General features: G+C 39.2%; 1 protein-coding gene across 5 annotated transcripts in view; it reads right to left on the reverse strand.

Moving 5' to 3' along the window:
• Positions 1 to 2421: 2421 nt before the first annotated feature.
• LOC115694261 (DExH-box ATP-dependent RNA helicase DExH8-like) overlaps positions 2422 to 21921 on the reverse strand; it is a 59202-nt gene continuing 39702 nt past the window's right edge. Inside the window, exons 4-14 of one of the 5 annotated variants that reach the window (XM_056314390.1) lie at positions 20098 to 20245; positions 8667 to 8978; positions 7646 to 7783; positions 7394 to 7574; positions 6084 to 6361; positions 5868 to 5990; positions 5652 to 5796; positions 5268 to 5548; positions 4996 to 5190; positions 3102 to 3638; positions 2429 to 2769 (exon numbers count right to left, since the gene is read on the reverse strand). In XM_056314390.1, coding sequence (XP_056170365.1) covers positions 2551 to 2769; positions 3102 to 3638; positions 4996 to 5190; positions 5268 to 5548; positions 5652 to 5796; positions 5868 to 5990; positions 6084 to 6361; positions 7394 to 7574; positions 7646 to 7783; positions 8667 to 8978; positions 20098 to 20245 — 2557 coding nt within the window. In that variant the 3' untranslated portion in view covers positions 2429 to 2550. Of the gene's footprint in view, positions 2770 to 3101; positions 3639 to 4995; positions 5191 to 5267; positions 5549 to 5651; positions 5797 to 5867; positions 5991 to 6083; positions 6362 to 7393; positions 7575 to 7645; positions 7784 to 8666; positions 8979 to 20097; positions 20246 to 21921 lie in introns of all 5 variants that reach the window. The other 4 variants (XM_056314388.1, XM_056314393.1, XM_056314389.1 and 1 more) reach the window with 4 other exon arrangements.

Consider the following 21921-nt stretch of genomic DNA (forward strand, 5'->3'; position numbering starts at 1 on the left):
TCCTCTTCCTATCTTGCTTGGAATTGGAAAATTTCACAGCGTTGGCCTTCGGTTCCATAGGAGGTTTGCATTTCTCCTATTGTCCTCCTCGATTCTGAGGTGCAAAATGGGATCTTCAAGGCTCATCTCTTTCTGTATGTGCCTCAAATAATTTTTGAAGTCTGACCAGCACGGAGGCAGCTTCTCTATAATAGCTACCACTTGGAATGATTCACTAAGTATCATTCCCTCAGCAAAGATGTCGTTCAGAATTATTTACAATTGCTGGACCTGATTCATGACAAATTTAGAATCCACCATCTTGAAATCCAAGAATTTGGCAACCACGAATTTCTTGGTGCTCGCATCCTCAATTTTGTATTTCTTTTCTAAGGACTCCCATAACTGTTTAGCAGTTTCAATATTACAATAAACATTGTATAGAGAATTTACCAAACACTTAACGATATAGTTTCGGCATAGGAAGTCCTCATGCTTCCAAGCCTCCAACGCCCCGAGTGTGGTGACATCTTGCTCATATGGACTAATTATCGGGCACACCCCTGATAGGTACTTGACCAGATTCAGCGTGGTCAAATAGAAGAACATCTTCCGTTACCACTGCTTAAAGCCCGCACCAATGAATTTCTCCGGTTTCTCATTCGGTGTCACTGGAGGTGATACCATCAAACTAGGCAAAGCCTGTTGAACCATCCCTCAAGAAAATAAACCATATGCCATTTGGCCTGTATTGTTTGGAAAACAGTCCTGGGTATGTCAGTCAAACGACTTGCACTTGTACCACCATAGATGGTTTCAGCCTGAAGGCCCGCAGCATTTGCTGCCACAACACCAGGCCACGAGGTTTGAACCTCACCAATCGAAACAACCATAAGAACATCTCCAGAAACATTTTGGACATCATTGAATACTCCATTATTATCATCCATCATGAATTTATGATAGAAGAATAAACAGTAAGTTAATCGCCTTAAGATTGTTGGAAAAAATAGAAGAAGAATACGTAACACTGTTTGTGTCAACACTATACGAACAGGACTCTGTCGAACACTTCTCGAAACCGGCACACTTAGAGGAATATTGTTGAAGAGAAAACTCAAGAGACGCTCTAGGAGTACTTCGAGGAGTTCTTTCTCTATCTCTCGTTTGAACTAAGAAGTCACGTTTATCTATAGACGAGGGAAAATAACTGTAGAAAACTGAAGGGACATGAACTCATCGGTTATGCTCACATTAGTAGAGCCATTAATCCGCAATTAACAGCTATATTAAATGCTCACATTAGTAGAGCCATTAATCCACAATAATTGCAACTATTAGGACATAACGGTTACACGAGTACTAATAAGCCATTAATCCACAATTAACACTTACAATTACAACAAATACAATCGACCTAAAAATGAAAATGTCGGAATTAGGGGTGAGCACAATGCTATTTGGTTCGGTTTTGTCGTCAAACCGAATCGAACCTCGTAAATACAGTTCGAATAGAATGAGACCAAACGAAACCAATTGTAGACTAGTTGGAGTCAAACCAAACCAACTATTATTTACGATTTGGTTTGATATCGTTTTTCTTCTTTTATTTTCTTCTTCTCTTTAATTATTTGTAATTTCATAAAAACCAAACTCTACGCTCATGACATACAAAATGAAAATCTAAGCTACTTCACATTTAAAAAAAGAGACTATTTCCATGTATAAATGATAAATATAATCAAAAAATTAGCAGGTCGCATAGTGTGTTTTTGCAGTTTGGTTTGGTTTCGAAAAAATTGAAACCAAATCTGACCACAAAAAATGGTTTTGTTCGATTTGTGAACTGGTTTTTCTCAAGAAATTACTCCAACCACGGATTTAAACCTTTTTTTGGCTCACCCCTAGTTAGAATTATACAATTTTTTTTGGAGGGATGTGTAATTTTTAGGCCGTCTACTTCCATAAAAGGAAAGAAGCGTCCCGTCAAACCAAATTGAAATGAAATATTTATTTGGTCGTTGCGACTCCCTTTGAACCCTTTGGTTTGGTTAAACTCAAAGACAGCTATATTCTGAATTAGAAAACAGCCATCCAAGGCATTAACGTTGCGAACATGCTACTTTTTTCTCTCAATTCACTCCACATTTAGATTGTCCATGGCAGCTTCAATATCAAACATCTTAAACAAGACTCTCCTAAGCGTTGGGTTTATTTTTGCCAAGGTCGAAAGTGGGTCAAACTCAAAGGACTAGATTGAAGAAGAGCTTCCAATGGCCCAGAAGACCTCAACGTGTCTGTATTACTCGAGTATTTTAAATCAACCAACACACTTTGCATATCAACCTACACACTTTGCAAAGAGGCAATGTCGCAACGGGCGAGGACTGTCGATAGTTTTTTTTTGGTAAGGATTCATCTACATACAAGACAATAAACATCCTGTCATCTGTCCAACGTAACACGGCGATACCTAAGCGCATTCGCTGAAGAACCTCACAAAAGGAGGAATCCTCGGAACTTCATACGACCACCAATTAATGACCTTTTGATCCCATACGCCACTGAAAGTTACTGAACATCGTGCAGACACTTTCGAATCGCAGCTTGGAAATCATCGGGCTTGACATCTGTGGGAGGAGGGTACATGCGAAAAACATACGAGATGGGCTTGGATACCTCCATCAGTTTCTTGGTGGGCATAACATCCGACAATTCCCCAAAGCTCTGCTCGGCAAAAGGAAATGACTCGGTGAGAAAGAAGAAGCTGCTCCTTCCCAGCTTCTCCACCTGGAACAATAATCACAAAGGTGTCAAAACAACACTGGGGGCTAACAACGGATATCTATAAAAAGATGTCTTGGACACATTATTATGAAATTTAGCAAAAGAGTTTAAAGATGCTACTCAATACCGAGCTGAAAGATTCATCATTGTAACTACCGATTAGCAAAGATACACTCGAGAACAAACAAAAAAATCTAGTTTATTGGCCATGAATGGAAATTGTGAGCTCTCTACCAAGCCTGATCAGTCGATCACTTATTCCTTTCAAGATCCCATGAGCAAGCAAATGCAGCAATGAGGAAAAATTGTTACCATCTTTCAGATATAGCAATTACCTGCAGTTTTGAAAACCTAAGGTTATTCATGGTAAGAACAACCGGCACTTCACATAAAGAGTCAGCAAGTAGCCGAATTGCCAGATACTCGAAGAAATTCTTCATGAAACTTCTCTGTCCCTCAAAATTTTTTTTATGTCCGCAAACTTCAAAATCAGGAAACCACAGGACGCATTTCACTGACTTCCACAGAACTTGACTCTCCGCAGATTTCCCTATGATGGTTTGGTATGGGTGATGGAATCCCCACATAATCTTGACATCAGTCAATGACGGGTCACATATGGAGGATTCCAGAAGACGTGTGGTGGCAACCATTCTAAAAGGATCATAACTCCGGGCAATGTTGGAGGTAAAATGGAAGGTGGTGTCATCCAAGATAAGAATATTCCCATCATCAGCAAAAGGAAATAACCGAATAAGTAGTGCCGGGTCAGCATCACCATTTTCTGGGATGCATGAACTTAGTTTAGTGACTGATGAAAATGATGTGCCCAGATCATGAGAGAAGAAACATGAATCACCGTTCCGACAACCCTGCAAGTCCAATTACACAATCAATTAATGAATTACTTTCACTTAGCATGTGGGAATAAAGTAGCAGCAGATATAAAAACAAGACTTAAGAGCATATGAGGAGAGCGTGGCATGACTTGGACATAATCAGCTACAGGTTCACGTACACATGAGCAATCCCAATACCAGCTTTTTGAAACTCTTGCTTCAGACAAGGAGCGACCTGTCTAAGCTCAAAAGCCCCTAATCTTTTAGGAGGACAATATGCAAGCAATCCCAATACCGGCCTTTGGAACTCTTGCTTGGGACAAGGAGCGGCCAATTTAAGCTCAGAAGTCTCTGATCTCTTGGGAGGACTATATATGCAAAATCCAGAAGTTTATTTGCTTCTATGACCTTTTCAACATCCATGAAGCATCAACAGAATTCTTTTTATAAGTTCCCTATCAAGGTTTGTTTAGCTTTGCAGTAACTTCTGCTATAACCTTTAGTGCTGTAGCCTGTAGTTGTGTTATAGCTGTGGCTTCAAAATGAGCATAACAGAGCGTGTTCTAAAAGTGCTATAGACCTTCAAATATAAAGTAATTAATATGAACTCTCCAGATCAGAGCAACTTCTCCAGAAGCTGCTGAAGAATGAACACCATTGAAGGTTCTAACGGCACCAACTTTTGAGTGCTTGCCAAGCATCTAAGAAGAATCGAAGCAATCCCAAAAAACTAGAGCAGGTGCCAAGCAGTGCTGGGCGCATGTTCCAAGGAAACTTTCAATATGAGGCCTCCAGATGACAGAATCATAAGATTTGAAATTCTTGAGAAAAAGAATAAATTCTCTCAAAAAATTCAAGAACATCAGGAGCTGGAGAAGGTGTTCGTGGTGGTCTAAGTTTGATTAAATAAAATACATAACTAGATACGAAGAAACTTAGTGAAGCATGTACCACTGAGCATGAACAACAAAGCAGTGGAATCTGATATGCTGACAACTAAGCACGAGCAGATCAATTTACAATTATATATGGAGGGGTTCCATCGCCCTATGGATCAACACGACCATTCCTTTAAAAAAGGGGACGAATCTCAAGTATGTGTCATATGCATTCTGTGAACAGAGTCTTGTGAATTGCAGTAGTAGGCAATTTACAAAGTTAACTATAAGATATAAAGCATGCCACGAACTTGTCAATGGTATTTACTGCTTTATTTGCTTCAATCTAGCAGTAAAAGAATTCTTCAATCACATTCACGATAATGCATGACAATTAACCAAACATTAACTTGGTAAGTGGGTACAAACTCTGAGAAAGGAAATTTATATACTGATAACACGTGCATGCATATTATATACGGTGAAAATAAAAGTCAGAGTGAAGTATAAACCTGTAAAGTGACGAAGAATTTGCACATAGGCTTTTTTGCTTGGAATGATTGAGAAAACGAGCAATTACTGCCCCTGCTGCAAGATCCTTTTAGAAAATGTCTACATAATTTACCCCCTTTGTTGACAGAAAAACGACTCTGGGAAGAACTCTTGGGCTGATCACTGGGTGCCAATCCATAGTAATGAGCTTTTATCTATAAAAACATTACAGACAAAGGAAACTTAATTCAATAAGTATTGGCAAAAGGGCACGTAAAGTATGATAAAGTACCTCTTTGACAACAGCTGTCAATTTGTCAGCCACATTTTTTGTTTGGAAGTCATTTGGGGCAACAAATGGCATGGCAACACATTCCCTGATGTCGGCAGATGAATTAAGTTCTTCGTCATCTAGGCCAGCTGCATCTTCATCTTCATCTTCATCTTCATTTGGCCGACACTCAAGGAGGCATTTGTGTTGGAAGTCACAAGGATAGTAATAAGAAGGAAAACCTTCAGATGTACCAAGGAAGTTGGGCCGAAATCGATGCAATGAACTCAGGACATCTTCATCTGAGGAAAAGAAAATTCAAAATTAAAAGTCCAACCAATTGAAGAAAGAAAAGGGGAAGAGAGATGACAGGAAAGAACTCAAAGGACAAAGTTGCAACTGTACATGTTTCAGCGACATGATTGAGTGACGACCGACTAAGATTATGCAAGAAGCACCATTCTTCTTCAGTCTCCAGCACCATCTTCTTTGTAGCTTTCATGTCATCAAATTGTAGAACTTGATTCAAATGCTTAGTGCGATACTTGTCCTTCAGAAGAACACAACATACAAATGAGAATGAATATCTTAAAGATCTTCAAGAATAAATCATGAGAATACCTTGAAAATGCGCTGCCAAAACTTAAAGGCACACAAGTTCGCCATCAAGATCACCTCCTTTAGAGGACCGATTGGGGGTTTGTTAGTATCTCTGCTAAAGTAGTTGTCAAGGTACTTTGTGAACTGGAAAGAAAAGGGGAATAGCCAATGAGAGTAATGTCTTTCACCTGTTGATGGATTTAAAAAAAAAATTGGCATTAGCTTGATAAGAAGTACCGAATCATCCTCCCCAAAAACATGGATGATGGGTAGAGATTGCTTATCCATCAATACACCAAGAAGAATGCCCTCATGCAGCAATCCAACCTCCCCAAACTTAATTACGAGCAGAGATGCCTCAAAAGACAGAGATAAACTGGCAAGCAGACGTCCATAGAATGTTGACTCAAGCCTCCCTCTATGAGATGTCTGGAGTGCACCCATATGAACTAGCAAATCTAATGCATCCTGAACAACATCAGGATCAGGGGGGTCTAAAGCCTTCTGCAACAACACTAACATTATTTTTCAAGGATTAGCATTTCTATTAATCAAATAAAACTGAATATATGAATGCAAAATATCAGGGAATGCTAAAAACATCATCATGGAAATGTGTGCCAATTTATCTTAGAGTTCTGGAATAGATGTGAGTTCCCTTTTAAAAAATCATCCAATGTCAATTTTTGCGCAATCAAATAGTGGTAAACGCAGCGGGGATGTGTAAGTAATATGGCTTCAGAATAATTTCTGCGTGAAGTTTTTCCAGTAGTCCTAGCTAAGCACAAAAAGAAAAAGATCCAAAGACAATACTTCTTAATTTAGATCAGCACTGAAGATCCCCCTTTCAGTATCTTCTGAATAGCTTTAAAACAGCATGCTTTTCCATTCATTTCAAGACTTCCATAGTTTCTTCACAAATTATATTTACATGAAAGTGTATAAGGTATCTATTTCTTGATTAGTCAATTGAAGGGTGACAAAGGACAGTTAAATTCCTTGATGCTTGGTGAATATTGAAATTGGGATGTCTCACGGTATTCCTCGAGCTCAAGAATTTCCACCTTGTTGAAGAGATTCGCTTCCTCGTCACTTCTTGTTAGCTGCATAGGGTTCCAATATGGAGGGAGTTGATCGAACAAGAAAAATTTTGCGAGGCAGAATGTCCCGACCAATGTACTCATTGATCTTAAAAACACCACACACAATGGGAACAGATGCTGTATGGGCAAGTCCACTGGGATAAAACGGAGGTCATCAGTTTTGGATTTCAGTGGCGGTGGAAGGGAGGCCCTAAAGGTAAGGCTATGCTAAAAGAGGGAGGAAAGAAAAGGACTTCCCAGTTTTGATTTTGCCCTCGTCCCTACATTTGTTTATTTCCCATCCTTTTGCATGATTTTTTACGCATAGGTTGGAGTCCTATTTTGCACTTCCAGTTCTAAGAGAAGATTGATGCATCTGGGCAAGTTTGTAGATGACAAAGGTGAAACAGGAAGAGAGGACATTTCAACAGCACACTTATCGTTTTATAGACAGAAGGAACATACCTCTGGGATCATTAATGGCCTCTAGTTCAGCACAACAGATTAAAAGTATTTGCAGTTGCAGTGATAATCTCAGCATAGTTGGACACTTGTAATCCTCTAGATCACTGAAAAACGATTGAGTTACCAATCTATAAATCTCTCCATCACAGGTCCGACCAGTTCTTCCTCTTCGTCGCTCAGCCTGCATGGAACTTTGAATCTCATGAACATAACACAGAAACTAAGACTAAGTTGCTGAGCTATATATGATACCTGAAGTTTGGATACCCACTTGAGCCCCGAGAATTCACATTTCCTAGTACCGTCCCAGTAAACTTGTAATGATCGACACGAATCAATAATGAAAGCTACTTTCGGCATTGTCACTGATGACTCGGCAGCTAATATTATCTGGTTAAAAAGAATTTTCAAATCAGAAGGAACTCGAATATGTGATATGTTTCTCTAACTGGCTAATGAAAAGAGATCCAACTTAATCATAAATCCATATCATTAGGGGAAAAGTTCTACTTGTCTCACTTTTTGACATTCCAATATCACCCTTACTCTAACTACGTTCATTTCATCAGGTAACCACCCATTTCGTACATGTCTCCACTATCATATCCACCCCTTTAAATAATCACCCAATTCCTCTCGATTTTTTTTTCTTTTTATCGTTGATAACCTCCCACAATCACCCGCGCTTCAACACTAATAATGGCATAAGAAAAGGTACAGTTCCACAGCAAATACTATAATGGTCTCAAACTAATTTCCCATTGATAAGTACACATAATTTCATAACCGTTCCTAACAAAAGCAGAGGCAAACTAATCCATAGCCTTCTTGAAGAACGCAACTTGAGGAGAAGCACATGGAGAAATATGCCCAAAAGATCTGCACCTATGCAATGATATCAATAGGGTAAGCAAGATCCTTGGCTTCCCTTTCTGCATCAGTTTATTGACATAAATGCTGCCGAAGATTCAGAAGTCAACACAAGCAAGGTTTTTCATGTAAAATCTATTGATACAGTTTTCCATTGTGATAGCTTTTCAGAAGAACGCAATCTTCATGTTTTATTGCTTCCCCAAATACTTCTACAAACTAAACAACATTTTAACCCAAAAAAAAATGAGAGACTAAATGATATCATGCCTTTAGATGGAGCACATTAATCTCGATTTAGTTACCGATATTCTGATCATGCAAGAAGCTAACACGCAAATTAAGAGAACTCCAATGCCGAAACATGAGAAGCTTATTTGAGCTTCCCGAAAGCACATCTCACCTTACGTTGGGACTTCCACATCTTCATATACAACAAAGCTTCTTCTGTGTCTATACTGTCACGCAAAATGACTTTGAACAATGAACCTAAGGACTTCAAAAGACGCCATTGCTGCACCTTTGAGCGGTATGTTGGCAGAAAAATTAATATGCTCTTTTCAATGTCTGGCTCATTTTCATGTATATGCATTACCAAATCATGAATGAGTCTGTGGACTTCAGGTTCAATATCTGCATCAGCTGTTGAAGGGCTTTCCCCATTGCAATATTTCACTGACAATGACTCTGAACTAATTCCAAGCAATTTGGTTACCTGTTCAGCAAAATTTAATAAATAACAGTATGACTTACAAGCTATATTTGAAAAAACCCCGACGATACTCATCTCTTCATGAGGAACATAGTAATTAACCTTTCTATAGAAAAGAGAAAAAACAACTGTCCGGAATATCATGCTATATCGATGGCTTTTTCTTGTGTAAAATGTTGATCTTAAAGATTCAGTGTCACTCACGTTATCAATTATGCCATCGCATCTGACCAAAAACAAAAAATTATGCCATAGCAAGAAAAAAAAAAGTACCATGATTCTGCATTCTCTTTTCCCACATTTTTTTACAAACACGAGGATTTCATCTTCTGAACGAACTCTGCTCCACTGTCAAAAAAGTTTTCCCCATTATTGTATAATCGTTTTGGGTTTTACGGGGTTGAGGGAATAGGGGCCTGGTATTGGATTGAATATGACTAGACACATATATTGACACAGGAGTACTACATCTGGACATAAGCAGGAAAAGCACTAACAGGGAACTTTATACGCCATAGTCATAAAAAGGACAGCCTTAATGTGGAAGACATATTTAGGAAAATGCACCTGTAGTATGATGTCAGGACGTATTGAACGTATACTGAGATAAGATACGCCACTTGTCAAGCTAGGGGGCAAATGGATATGCAGGCCTTACTTTGTTACGAGTTGCCTTGGGCTATGGTGCACTTTGAAGCCCTGAATCATCTATTAAGTTGTGCATGAACGAAATAGGTTTAAAGTACTCTAGTTCTTCCCACAAGCGGATGCGCAAATGAAGGTCTAATTGTATCTGTTTTCATATGTTTACATAAGGATGTAGCTTTATTGTTTGCTGTGGGTGTTATCATTACAGCATGCATTTTTGCTAGAGATATTCTAATGTGTAGCAGAGGTAATAAAAATAATTTTATCGAATCATATAAATGGAGATGATCCAAACGCAAATCTCCATTTTGTCATTCTAGCTCAAATTCTTAGGCATCATATTAGTGTTTTTGCAATGGGCAGGCACCGGACCGGTTCAACTTGAGAACCGAATCGAACTGGCCTTACATGACCGGTTTACACGGACCAGGTAGATTCCCGGTTAAAAAAAAATTGGGGAACCGGCCTGGACCGACTCATTTTAAAATAGGCTTGATTCTCAAGTCGACTGTGGAACCGGCCGGTTTCTAAAGGAACCGGTTCCAACATCTAGAAACCGACCATGATAGAATAGATTCTAGGTTCCTGCTCCAAAATCTACCTACACTGGAACCAAATACCCCTAATTTTTGCTGAATCAGAGGTTACTTTCATAATTTTTCCTCCATAGAAAGATCAAATTAGAGATCGTATTGTTTCTTATGATTATTTTAACAAACAAAATCTGAAAAACAAGTTAAACAACTTAGATTCTAGAATCAAATCAAAATAAAAACAACCCAGCATCAAATCTGCCATGCGCGGTTGTTATCGAAATGTTCCTAATTTGGCTTCGGTTTAGCCCTAGATTGAATGTGTGGATCAGTAGTTATAACGACATGGATGAGCAGTGGGGTTGTGGTTGCGATTATGGTGTTGATCAACGGGATTGTGGTGGCGATGACCGTGGCCATTGGTGGGAGGAGGAATTCAAGAGGTGGAAATTCCTGCCTCATATCAAAGACTTCACAAATTGGCTGGATGAGGTGGATCGATTTTTCGAAAACATGGAGATTCCCGAGAATCAGAGGGTGAAACTTGTGAGGTATAAATTCAAGGGCAGAGCTTACTTTTGGTGGGAAAAACTGGAGGAGGAACGTCAGTTAGAAGGCAAGACCCTAGTTACAACATGGTCAAAGATGCAAACGCTGTTAAAGAGGCGATTTTTGCCTAGCGACAATGAAAATTATTTATGTGAGTGTCACAATCAAACGTTTATGCAAGGCAGCCAGACCCCTTCCCTACATGCTGCAACAATGGCTGCTGCTCCCAAATATTCATTTCCCTCGAATCTCAAAGCGGCTAAATTTGTCACTTCAAAGCTAAATTAGTTGAAAGTAAAGATATTCAAGGGTTTCTCACTGGCGAAACAGCCACTTCTCCACCAACACTTGATCGAGAAAATGGGAAGCTGATTGCAAATCCTGATTACAAATCATGGGTTGGGACAGATCTGACTCATCAAATCTTGGGTCATTGGTACCGTGAGCTCTATCGGTACCACAGGTAGGGAAGAAGCTCTTGGACTTGCAGTGGGGCTTAAAACAGCCACACAGGTATGGAACGCTCTAACAGAACAGTATACTGAGAGCTCTGTCGTCCGGGAATTCGACCTCCTTGCACATTTGCAACATATTCAAAGAGGGACTCAACCCTTAGCTGTCTATCTTAGAATTCAAGGGCATCTATAATCAAGTAAATGCTACTATTGGTCTACTTGTTTCGGACGCAAATAAAGTTTTCTGGTTGCTGGAAGGCCTTGGTGACAATTACGAATTTTTTCAAGACCACCATGCTTCGACCCGTCCTTCCATCATATGCAGAAGTTATCCAACAATTTCAAAGCTATGAATTACCTAACAAAAGAAGCATGACTGCAGCGTCAAACACCTCAATGGCGTTTGTTTCTCAGCGTAACCCCGGTGGGAATCGAGGAGGCAGCAATAAAGGTCGTGGCGGCTCATTTAGCTTTAATTCAAGAGGTCGTGGTTTCTCGCAATCAAATCAGGGAAGACCCACAACAGCTTCCCAGTCTGCTCGCTCAAACTCAAACCCTCTTACGGCATCTTTGCCTTCTTGTCAAATTTGGAAAAAGAAAGGCCATCACACTTAAGTGTTGGCATCGATTTGACAACAGTTATCAAAGCAATAGCATTGCCCACAGCCTAACTGCATTGCATAATTCTGACCCGCATGATGATGAAGGCATCCAGACACAAGTGCTGATGTTCATAACACAGATAAACCGGGTAAACTTACAAACTTGCTACCTCATCATGGCCTTGATAGTGTAATGGTGGCCAGTGGCGTATCACTTCCAATTATTCATATTGGTGCTGGTCTTATTGGAAATGCATCTAGCACTCTTGCACATCGAAACATTTTGGTGGTTACCCGAATAAAGGAGAGTCTTCTCTCTGTTTCTCAACTCAGGCAGGAATATCCTTGTTATTTTGAGTTTAATGGATCTAGTTTTTGTATCGAGGACTCAAAAACACATCAACTCTGGATATCGGGCAGTAATCATCGCTGATTTGTATGCTGTCAGAGATCCACAGAATTCAGCATTTTTAGGCAAAAATCAGCAAATGAGCAAGTTTGGCATCAAAGATTGGGACACCCAGATAGTCAAATTTTGCAATATTTGAGAAGGAATAATTTTATTTCTGTCAGTATTCACGATATTGTTCGTCATATCCATTGAAGAGGAAATCTGAATTTTCTAGCCTTAGTTTACATGATCATTTTAATCAAAAGCAGGATTGAACCTCAAGTCAAATGTCCCCATACACCATAACGGAATGTGTTGGGAAAACCTCTATGATATTTTAAAATTGACAAAACCATCTATTTCTTATTATTAAAATAATTAAATATTAAACTACGCCTTCATCTAACAATTTAAGCCTTTAGAACAGTTGACAATGATCCCACAAAATCTCACACGGTATCAAAGTATGAGGTCTTGAGTTCAAATTTTTCTGGGCCTCATTTGTCTCCTCAATTAAATATGTCATTGATTGTTAATATAAGTAGCTCTGTATATCGACTATGATGAATGCATTAATCATATGATTACGTGATCTAAATAAGAAGACCCAATTCTGGAAGGAATAATTGAAGCTAATCTAATTGATTGTTATCCATTTGGTGGAATGGATTATTATCAAGCATGGCTAATTCTATTTGGAGAAACCTCACTATTACTAAGGATATTTGATTGCATACGCAATCAGATCTTCAGTGATTGTGTCCATCATCTCCAGGCAAATTGAATCTTGAATATTGTCCAACGGCTAGTCCGAAGATTGAAACTACATAAGAAGATCAACGCACGCCGAGGGATTGATGACAGAAAATTGACAAAGCTACAAACACTGACATAGTCATATTCTTACTATGTTACGAGCGTGTGTACAAGTGTGAGAGCAGTGCTTGTTTTGATAATGAAATTTATCAGCTTCGGGTAGAAGGAGCTCGTGCTACGTTGTAATTACTCACAAGATTATTAGTAGATTACAGTCAGTTGATGAACTGTAATCTGGGAGAGTAGACATGGGCTTAAACAATATCGGTTAAATCAAATAGATGTGATGATCTGTAATCTGGGAGAGTAGACATGGGCTTAAACAACATCGGTTAAATCAAATAGATGTAAAAAGTGCATATCTTTATGGTTATACCAAAACAGTTTGGGAAAATAGCACTAAAAACCCCAAACTATGCCATTTGTGATAAATTTACCCTCAACTTTTTTTGTTATACAAAAAAATCCAAATTATGTCATTTGTGATAAATTTACCCTGAATTTTTTTTGTGACACGAAAAACCCCAAACTATACCACTTGTGATAAATTTACCCTAAACTGTTTTTTGTGATACAAAAAATCCAAATTGTCACTTGTGACAAATTTATCCTGAATTTTTTTTGTGACACAAAAAACCCCAAATTATGTCACTTGTGAAACATTTACCCTACAATACTTTGATCCATGGGCATTTTCGTATTTTTCATTTTTCTGTTTTTTTCCTTTTTATTTTTCTTTTCTTCTCCAACAAGGGTAGCCCTCACCCATCCAGGCGAGGGTCGCCCTCACCAGATCCAGCGTCGAGCGAGGGTCGCCCTAGCCAAATCCGACGAGGGCAGCCCTCGCTCGACACCGACGAGGGTTGCCCTCGCCTGAGTTGGTCGCTTGACGCCAAATTTGGTGAGGGCGACCCTCACCGGCGTCGAGCGAAGGCGACCCTCGCCGGTGTGGGGCAAGGGTCACCCTTGGCAAATCCGGCGTCGAGCGACTTCGCCAGAGTCGGGTGAGGGCAACCCTCGCCGGCGTCGGGCAAGCTGCCCTCGTCCTCGCCCTCGCCCGCCCAGGCGAGGGCTGCCCTCGTCGGAGAAGAAAAGAAAAAAAAAAGGAAAAAAATAGAAAAAGGAAAAAGACGAAAATGCTCATGAGCCAAAGATTGTGGGGTAAATGTGTCACAAGTGGCATAGTTTGGGGTTTTTCGTGTCACAAAAAAAAGTTCATGGTAAATTTTTCACAAGTGATATAATTTGAGATTTTTAGTGTCACAAAAAAAATTCAGGATAAATTTGTCACAAATAATATAGTTTAGAATTTTTTGTGGTATTTTCCCAAACAGTTTTTGCTTGTTTTGTTCAAGCAGCAAGAGAAACGGATTGTTGACAGAGACAACAGATTATTTAGAGAAACCTCACTTTTGCCAGGAAAATCAGACCGTACGAGCTGTCAGACTTCTAGCGATGGTGTCTCCCAACCCCTACGGCTCTTTGACTTTCTTCAAGACTCTCCAACGTCTAAATTAGAGACTCGAGTTCCACGTTAGAGATTAAAATCAAGCTGAAAGGTTGGCAAAAAAATTGAGAAAGTTGTAACTCTGATATCATCTTGTTCTCTCTCTGTTTGCAATTGGGGTGCTGCTTATTTGTGATTCTCTCTATTTAGAGTTCTTGTTGCTTGTAATCTCTTAATAGAGAAGTGTACAAGGATAATAGTAGTGCTTTTTTATTTGATAGTGGTTCTATCGGTTTCAAGTAAAAGCAGCAATTGCTATATTGTAATGTCTCTTAAGGTTACTAATGGATCCCGGCCTTGTTAATGGCTGCTATATGGTAGAATGGACGTAGGCTTAATATAAATTGAACCACTACAAAATCTGTCTGCAAAAGCTTCTACCCCATTATTCCTTTAAATTCATGTGATAGAAGCATTTGCATTTGATATTATCAAACAGTTCCCATATCTATAAAAGTTAAACTTAAAATATTCAGCAAAAACTTATTAAAGTTTTAAATCAACCTATTCATCCCCTAAGTTGCTTTGTTAGCCTCAACAATTGGTACCAGAGCCACGTTACTTGTTATCTAAATTGCTTTCATTTCTAAGCATAAAGATCCTGAATTATAGCTAAAATTATTGGCAATAGTATTGTTGAAGGTCAATCTACTACAAGACCACCTTACTTTGATGGAACTGACTATGATTATTGGAAACAGAGCATGTGAGTATATATCCTGTCAACGGACTTCAGAATTTGGAAGATCATAGAAAATTGTTCATTCGCTCCTCAAGTCGTGAGAGCACCTGTACCTATTCCACTAGTAGCAGCTGCTGGAGATAATCAAGCTAATCCTCCTCCGCAGCCACCTCAACCTGCTGTCACTCTTGAAGAATTAACTAGAAGACCTTTAAATACTAAAGTACTTCATGTCTTATATTGTGCATTATCTCCAACTGGATTTAATCATGTCTCCTCTTGTACCACAGCAAAAGAAATCCGGGATACACTCCAAGGTACATTTGAAGGAACTGACCAAATAAGAGACAAAGAAGATCATCCTTCTTAGAAATTACGAGACGTTCAAGATGAGGCCAGATGATATAGCGACAAATGTACATGAGACATAGAAATCATCGATGGTCTCACCAATCAAGGAAAAGCGTAAACAAATGCAGGAAAATGTGAACAAACTTCTGAGAGCTCTTCTAAAAGAGTAGAGTCATGTGAAGACATCAATTCGTGAAACGTCGACAATTCAGCCCTTATCAATGGATGAGCTAATAGGAACACTAATGTCCTGTGAAGTCAAGCTACAAAATGATGAGAACAACCTTAAAGGTAAGAAGTCCATTACTTTTAAAGCCGATACTGTTGATGTAGGTGATTCAACGTCATTCGAAGACGAAGACATGGCTCCATTAACAAGAAGACTCAAAAGCCTCATGAGAAAAGGGAGAAATTTCAAGGGCAAAATGCCAATAAAGTCGACTGAAGAAAGAAAATTCTCCAAGGACAAGGACCACAGCAAAGGTAAGGAAATCAACTCTTTTGAGTTTAGGAAACCTGGTCATTTCTAGTCAGATTGCTCTTTACTCGAAGATAAAAAAAGGTAAGTTTGAAAAAAGAATAGAGCATTAAAGGCACAACCCTGGAGTGACACGGAGTATGAATTGAGTGATGAAGACGCAGCGCAAAAAAATTTATGTATATTGGCTGACGCTCAAATTGATGAAGAAGAGGTAATGTCACCTAAACTCATTTATGATGAAATGAAAGAATTTTTAAAAGAAATTTATGATGAGCATAGAAAAGCTTCAAAAAATATTTATATAGTGAAGAAAGAAGTTTCAAAATTAACAGAACAAGATATTTCGCAAAAGCAAGAACTTGAACGTCTGCAAAAAGAACTGGCCACTATTAAGAATGAACAAGAACTTTCTCAGAAGGAAAGTGCCATAAAAGAAGAAACTTCAAAATTTGCAAGAAAATTATTTTCTCTCGAATCAAAAACTCTTGAAAGATTTTACTAATTAAATTCCTTATCACAATAAATCTGGTTTTAGATATGAAAAAGAAAAGGAAAATCAATATCCTTTTCGAAAGGTTAAAGAAAGATTGAAAGAAAGACCTCCTGCTTATATGTCTAAAAAACCATTACAGAAAACAGTTTATCAAACCAATAGTTGAGCAATTTTATAGCTGTTCTAATTGTGGAAATCCTGATCATTTCAAACAACAATGTTCTAAAGAGTTGAAAAAGAACAAGAAAATCAATTGGAAGTTTGACGCGTCACCAAACAAGAAAGGACCCAATTTTATTAGGGTACAAAATAAGAGATGAAATCACTTTTTCATGTAGGTATCAAAGAAGAAGAATGAGTAGTATCTAGACAGTGGTATGAAATCACTTTTTCATGTAGGTATCAAAGAAGAAGAATGAGCAGTATCTAGACAGTGGTATCTAGGCAGTGGTTGATGAAATATATGCTCTTGCCACAAATAATGGAAAAAGTGTACGAAAAGTCAAACTTTATTTAGTGTAAATTGAATCTTATACCTTTTGTTTTTGTGTCAATTCAATACTTTCGGCTAATTTTAACTAAATATTGCTGACATGGACGCTGGCCAACCTACGTAACACTACCGGCATTGACGTGGATAATTTTTAATAATATTTTAATATTTTTTTTTTATTTTTTTCTTCTTTTTTTCTTTTTTTACCCCTTTCTTCTACCTTTGGCCGGTGACCGGCCACTAGCCACAGGCGATGGCCGGCCACCGCGGGTGGGCTGGCCAGGCTTCTAGCTCCTCTCCTCTTGACCTCACAAAGCTAGCCTCCCATCTTTCATTTGAGGTCAAGAGGCATCACTCCCTTCCCTAAATTTCTTTTTCCATTTAAAATTGATGACGAGGCAGGCCAGGAGCTAGCTTTGTGGAGCAAATCGAAGTTTTCATCGCCAGCCCATTATAGTAGTTGTTCAACACTTCGGGAGGCAAGATTTGTGTCCACTTCTCCACAACTCGGTCCCAACCAAACCTTACTTGATAGTGGAGGTGACTAACAACTAGCCACTCTGCTTTCACCCGGATGCTGCTTGCTCACCCGGGCGAGGCCGCCGTCACCCGCCACGGGCGAGGCCAGCCCTCGCCCAGACCACAGCGGCCTCGCCTGGGCATGGGCGATGCCCAGCAAGGCCACCGTGGCCTGGGCGAGGGCCGATCTCGCCAGATCTAGCCTGGGCAAAGCTGACCCTCGCAGGGCCTTGCATGGGAGAGGGCGTTCCTCGGCGGCAACGGCTCCCCTCGCCAGATCTGGCTCGCCCAGGCCACAGCGACCTCGCCAGATATGGCAAGGGGAGCCCCCGCCGGGGAACGCCCTCACCCAGGCAAGGGTCGGCCAAGCTTTACCTGTGGCGGGCGACAGCGGCCTTGTCCAAGTGACGGTAGACTCACCCAAGCAAGGCCAAGCGGCCGACCATGGCCGATGGCTGGTGTCCAGTCACCGTCCAAAGGTAGAAGAAAGGAAAAAAAAAGAAAAAAAAATAGAAACAATTATTAAAAAATCGAAAAATTATTAAAATATTATTTAAAATTGTCTATGCTAGTGCCGGCAATGCCACGTATGCCGGCCAGTGTCCACATCAACAATATCCGGTCAAAATTAATTAGAATGGCTAAATTGACACAAAGACAAAAGGTTTAGGACTCAATTGACACCAAAAAAAGGTTTGTGACTAAATAAACACCAATGCAAAGGATACTTTTCAGACACTTTTCCCCACAAATAATACTTGGTATGTTGTTCCTCAACAACAAAACATGAACTTTGTTTTGTTGCATGTGGGTCTTCAAAACCAAACTTGGTGCCGGTGGAACTTTGGATCATCTCAAAGGTCGACCAGACACCAAGGAGGTTCATCAAGAAGAGGGTGTTGATTTTTTAGAAACCTTCAATGCAGTTCGTCAAGCCCGAAACCCGTCGAATCATTCTTAATGTTGCAGCCATTCATAATTGGCCCATTCAGCAACTACTCGAGGTCAAAAATGCCTTCCTTTATGGACATCTTGATATTCCAGTATACATGGAGCAGCCCCTTGGATACCACAATCCATCTCGGCCTGATCATGTGTTTACTTGAACGAGCACTAAATGGCTTAAAACAAGCCCCTTGCACATGGTTAGACTAGTTCAGCAATTCTCTAATTAGCTATGGGTTTTTCTGCAGTGTCAATGACCTCTCCCGCATCGCCCGCCGTGGTGATACCAGCCATAGGCTTCAACACAGTCCACATCCCCGTCTCAGCTGAAGCCTTGATCTCCGTACTGACTTCCCAAATCATCTCCCAGCTCATCCCAATCCGAATTATTCTAGGTAGGCCAGTCATATCGATTGTTCCGAACCACCAGACTCCTTTGAGCAGCTGGCCGCGAGGATTATTCGTCCGCGGCGCTAATTTGTCAGCCTTTCCAGGGTTTCCCCCGGACCGAGCCGCTCCACTAACGTGTCCAGAGTTAATTGAAGATTCTGCTCCATGGCCGTTGAGGTGCCTTGAGACGACGAGTAGCCGTCCACAAGGCCTGCGCCCCCTGATCTTCGTCAGTGGGACGGTTGCTTCCATTGCCATCGTTACCAGACATGGCTCCGCTCACTAGCGATTTTACCAGCTCCGATACCAATTGACGCAGCAGAAATGGGATAAACACGGATATATGAATCCGCAAAACACACACAAGGCGCAACACACTCACATATGAGCTGCTTTACGTCAAAATAAAGTGCATATTCGTGAAAACCCAAACTAGGTAAAAGAAAATTAAAAAAAATAATAAACTAGGAAAATGTGACCAAATGATAATTAGTGCCTTGCACGAATAAAATCAACTAAGATTATACTACGGATAAAGAAACAAAAGTAAATTCCTATTCACATTCTAATTAAAAAATCATCAACCATTAGGGCAATAAATCCGCAACAAATCTCGACATTATCTTGATGGACCCCCGCGTCACAATTTCAAGAGTAGAAACAAATTTTGCAAGTATTCTCTAACAGTTACAATTAAAAGTTTGAACGGCCACAGCTGCAAAATCAGCCCTGGTTTGCTTCTTGAATTTCCACAAGAACTACTACTTCCTTCTAACTTTTCTAGCATTTGATAAGTGCAAAAACAGGGGTGGCTCGAATAAGTGAAAAGGCAGTAGGAGATTCCGGTCTTCTTTTACTACATGATAATTTCAAGGACAAAGTTCGGTTCAGGATCTGTTTGTTTCGACTTCTTAGACTAATTATGACTTTACCGCAAATAAAAATATGTAAATGACTTTCCCACCAAATATTAGAAATAATTATTTTGAAAATTAAAAAATCAGGAAAAAAATTTACGTGTCTTTAAACGACTCGAATTGCTAATAATTACATGCTTCCATAAATTCAAGGAGTTACGTATTAAATAAAAGTCAAATCTAAATACTAAAAGCAGAAAGTAAAGTCTATTTTAAAAGCAAAAATTACGCCAACACACCTTGAAATTCCATGTGAAACAAGAATGCCATATGATCAAAAATTGAGCGGGTACTCTTGAAAATAAATGCTGCAAATTTAGTCCTATCTGGACTAATAACGGAGCTTTTACCTGCTCAAGATATAAAACGCTTCTTTGATAAATGGTTTGCTGGTTGGAGTTAGGAATGGCAACCACCTCTACTCTTTCATTCCTAGCAATATCACCAAAGTAGTCCCTGAATTTCGCAATATCGGCTATTGCAGACATTAATACCACCCTGTAAATTATCAAACAGGGACTAAGTTTCTTAGGCCACAAAGCTACCACTATCCATGAAACATGAAATCAAAGATACGGTTTTCTGTATATATTGCCAGTGTGATTGATTCTTTCCACTTCATTATTAAATCAACTGCATTCACATTCTATTTGCACCACTACCTGATATAAGCATGTTATTGATAAACCGCCCGTTGAGATTTTCATTTTCACAAGTGATGCATATTATAAAATGCTTGAAGATAAAGAAAAAAGATTTCACCACATCATAACCACAGACTCCCCAAGTATCACCAGCAATGATTATCGATAAAGCTACTCGAAATTGCTTCTATGACACCATCATTTTGTGCAGACTAAGTGGTACACTTCGAATGACACCAAATACAGGGAAAAATTATTAACCTGACCTGAGGTTGTTGTTCTCTAGGAGAAACTGCTTCACGTAGATAAGAAGGAGATCAGACTCCACAGATCTTTCATGCACTTCATCTACTATGATAGCCTTGCAATCAAGCGCATTCAGACCCTTCTCAAGTATTTCATCGAACAAAACTCCCGCAGTTTTGAAAGCAATCTTTGAGCTGCAAAAGAAGACGGGCAGAAAGGAATAAGGACTTTAGTTTAAAATACATACAACACAGATGCCTAAAGCACTTCCAATTGGTGAATCAATGTAAAATTAGCATGAGCCACTGAAAAAAAAATGTCTCAACCAATATATACATAGATAAAAAATCAATGGAAGTGACTCTTGCATTTACGTGTTTGACCATTTAAGACACAGTGTTTTACTTTCTGAACATGCACTAATGACATAGATATAAATAAGAAAAACTTTACCACATGGAATCGAAGAAAATAAAATGATGAATGAAATCTAAGATCACATTTGTGTCACTTGCAAGGTTGATTATGGACCTATTTGGTCCATGTTATTACTTCTATGTATGACTTTTCCTCCAAAATTTCAAAAAAGAAAATAAAGATTTTAAGTTTTGGAAAATGTGGACAAATTATATAGGATTGTACATTTCGATATTTGTATATTTTGAAATGTTTCAAGTGTTTCACATTAAATAAAAATTCAGACCCTATAACTACTTTACACGCGAAAGCTTGACGTATAACATCTCACAAGTTGTAACTACTCATACTAATATGGTATAGTAATGACAGAAAGGTTCATCAGTTGTGCGGATGTTGCAGTCACCATGCCCATCGACATTTTTCTCAATACTTAAGATGATCATAGAATTTGGAAAATCAGCACACATAAAATATAGATGGGAAAAGAGTTCATATTTCTGTAATGGTGTGGCAGAACATGTTGGGCCAACTCAACTTAAAAGACTGTCCACCTGAATTATTTATTAGTTCAGTAGAGTGGAAAACAATACCAATCTGCAAATAAGTTCACTAAAGATTAGCTCAAAAGTAATGGAGGACGAATAAAGAAGGCAAAAAATCCAAACCTGCTGGAGGAAATAAAGGACAGTAGATATAAAAACAATGTGTGACTATCGGCAGTGCCAGCCAACAGCTCCAGAAGCCCAAAGAAATAAACAGCACATCAAACATCATGGACCATCTAATTCTCGATTTAAGGAAATGGTGATAAAAGAGGCATGTGTTTCTTTCAACTATTTTCCTGCACATGTGGGAGAGAGAGAG

The sequence above is a fragment of the Syzygium oleosum genome, unplaced genomic scaffold (genome assembly GCF_021117445.2).
Source record: "Syzygium oleosum isolate NSW1041296 unplaced genomic scaffold, Sole_v2.1 Sole_v2.09, whole genome shotgun sequence".
Classification (NCBI taxonomy): domain Eukaryota; kingdom Viridiplantae; phylum Streptophyta; class Magnoliopsida; order Myrtales; family Myrtaceae; genus Syzygium; species Syzygium oleosum.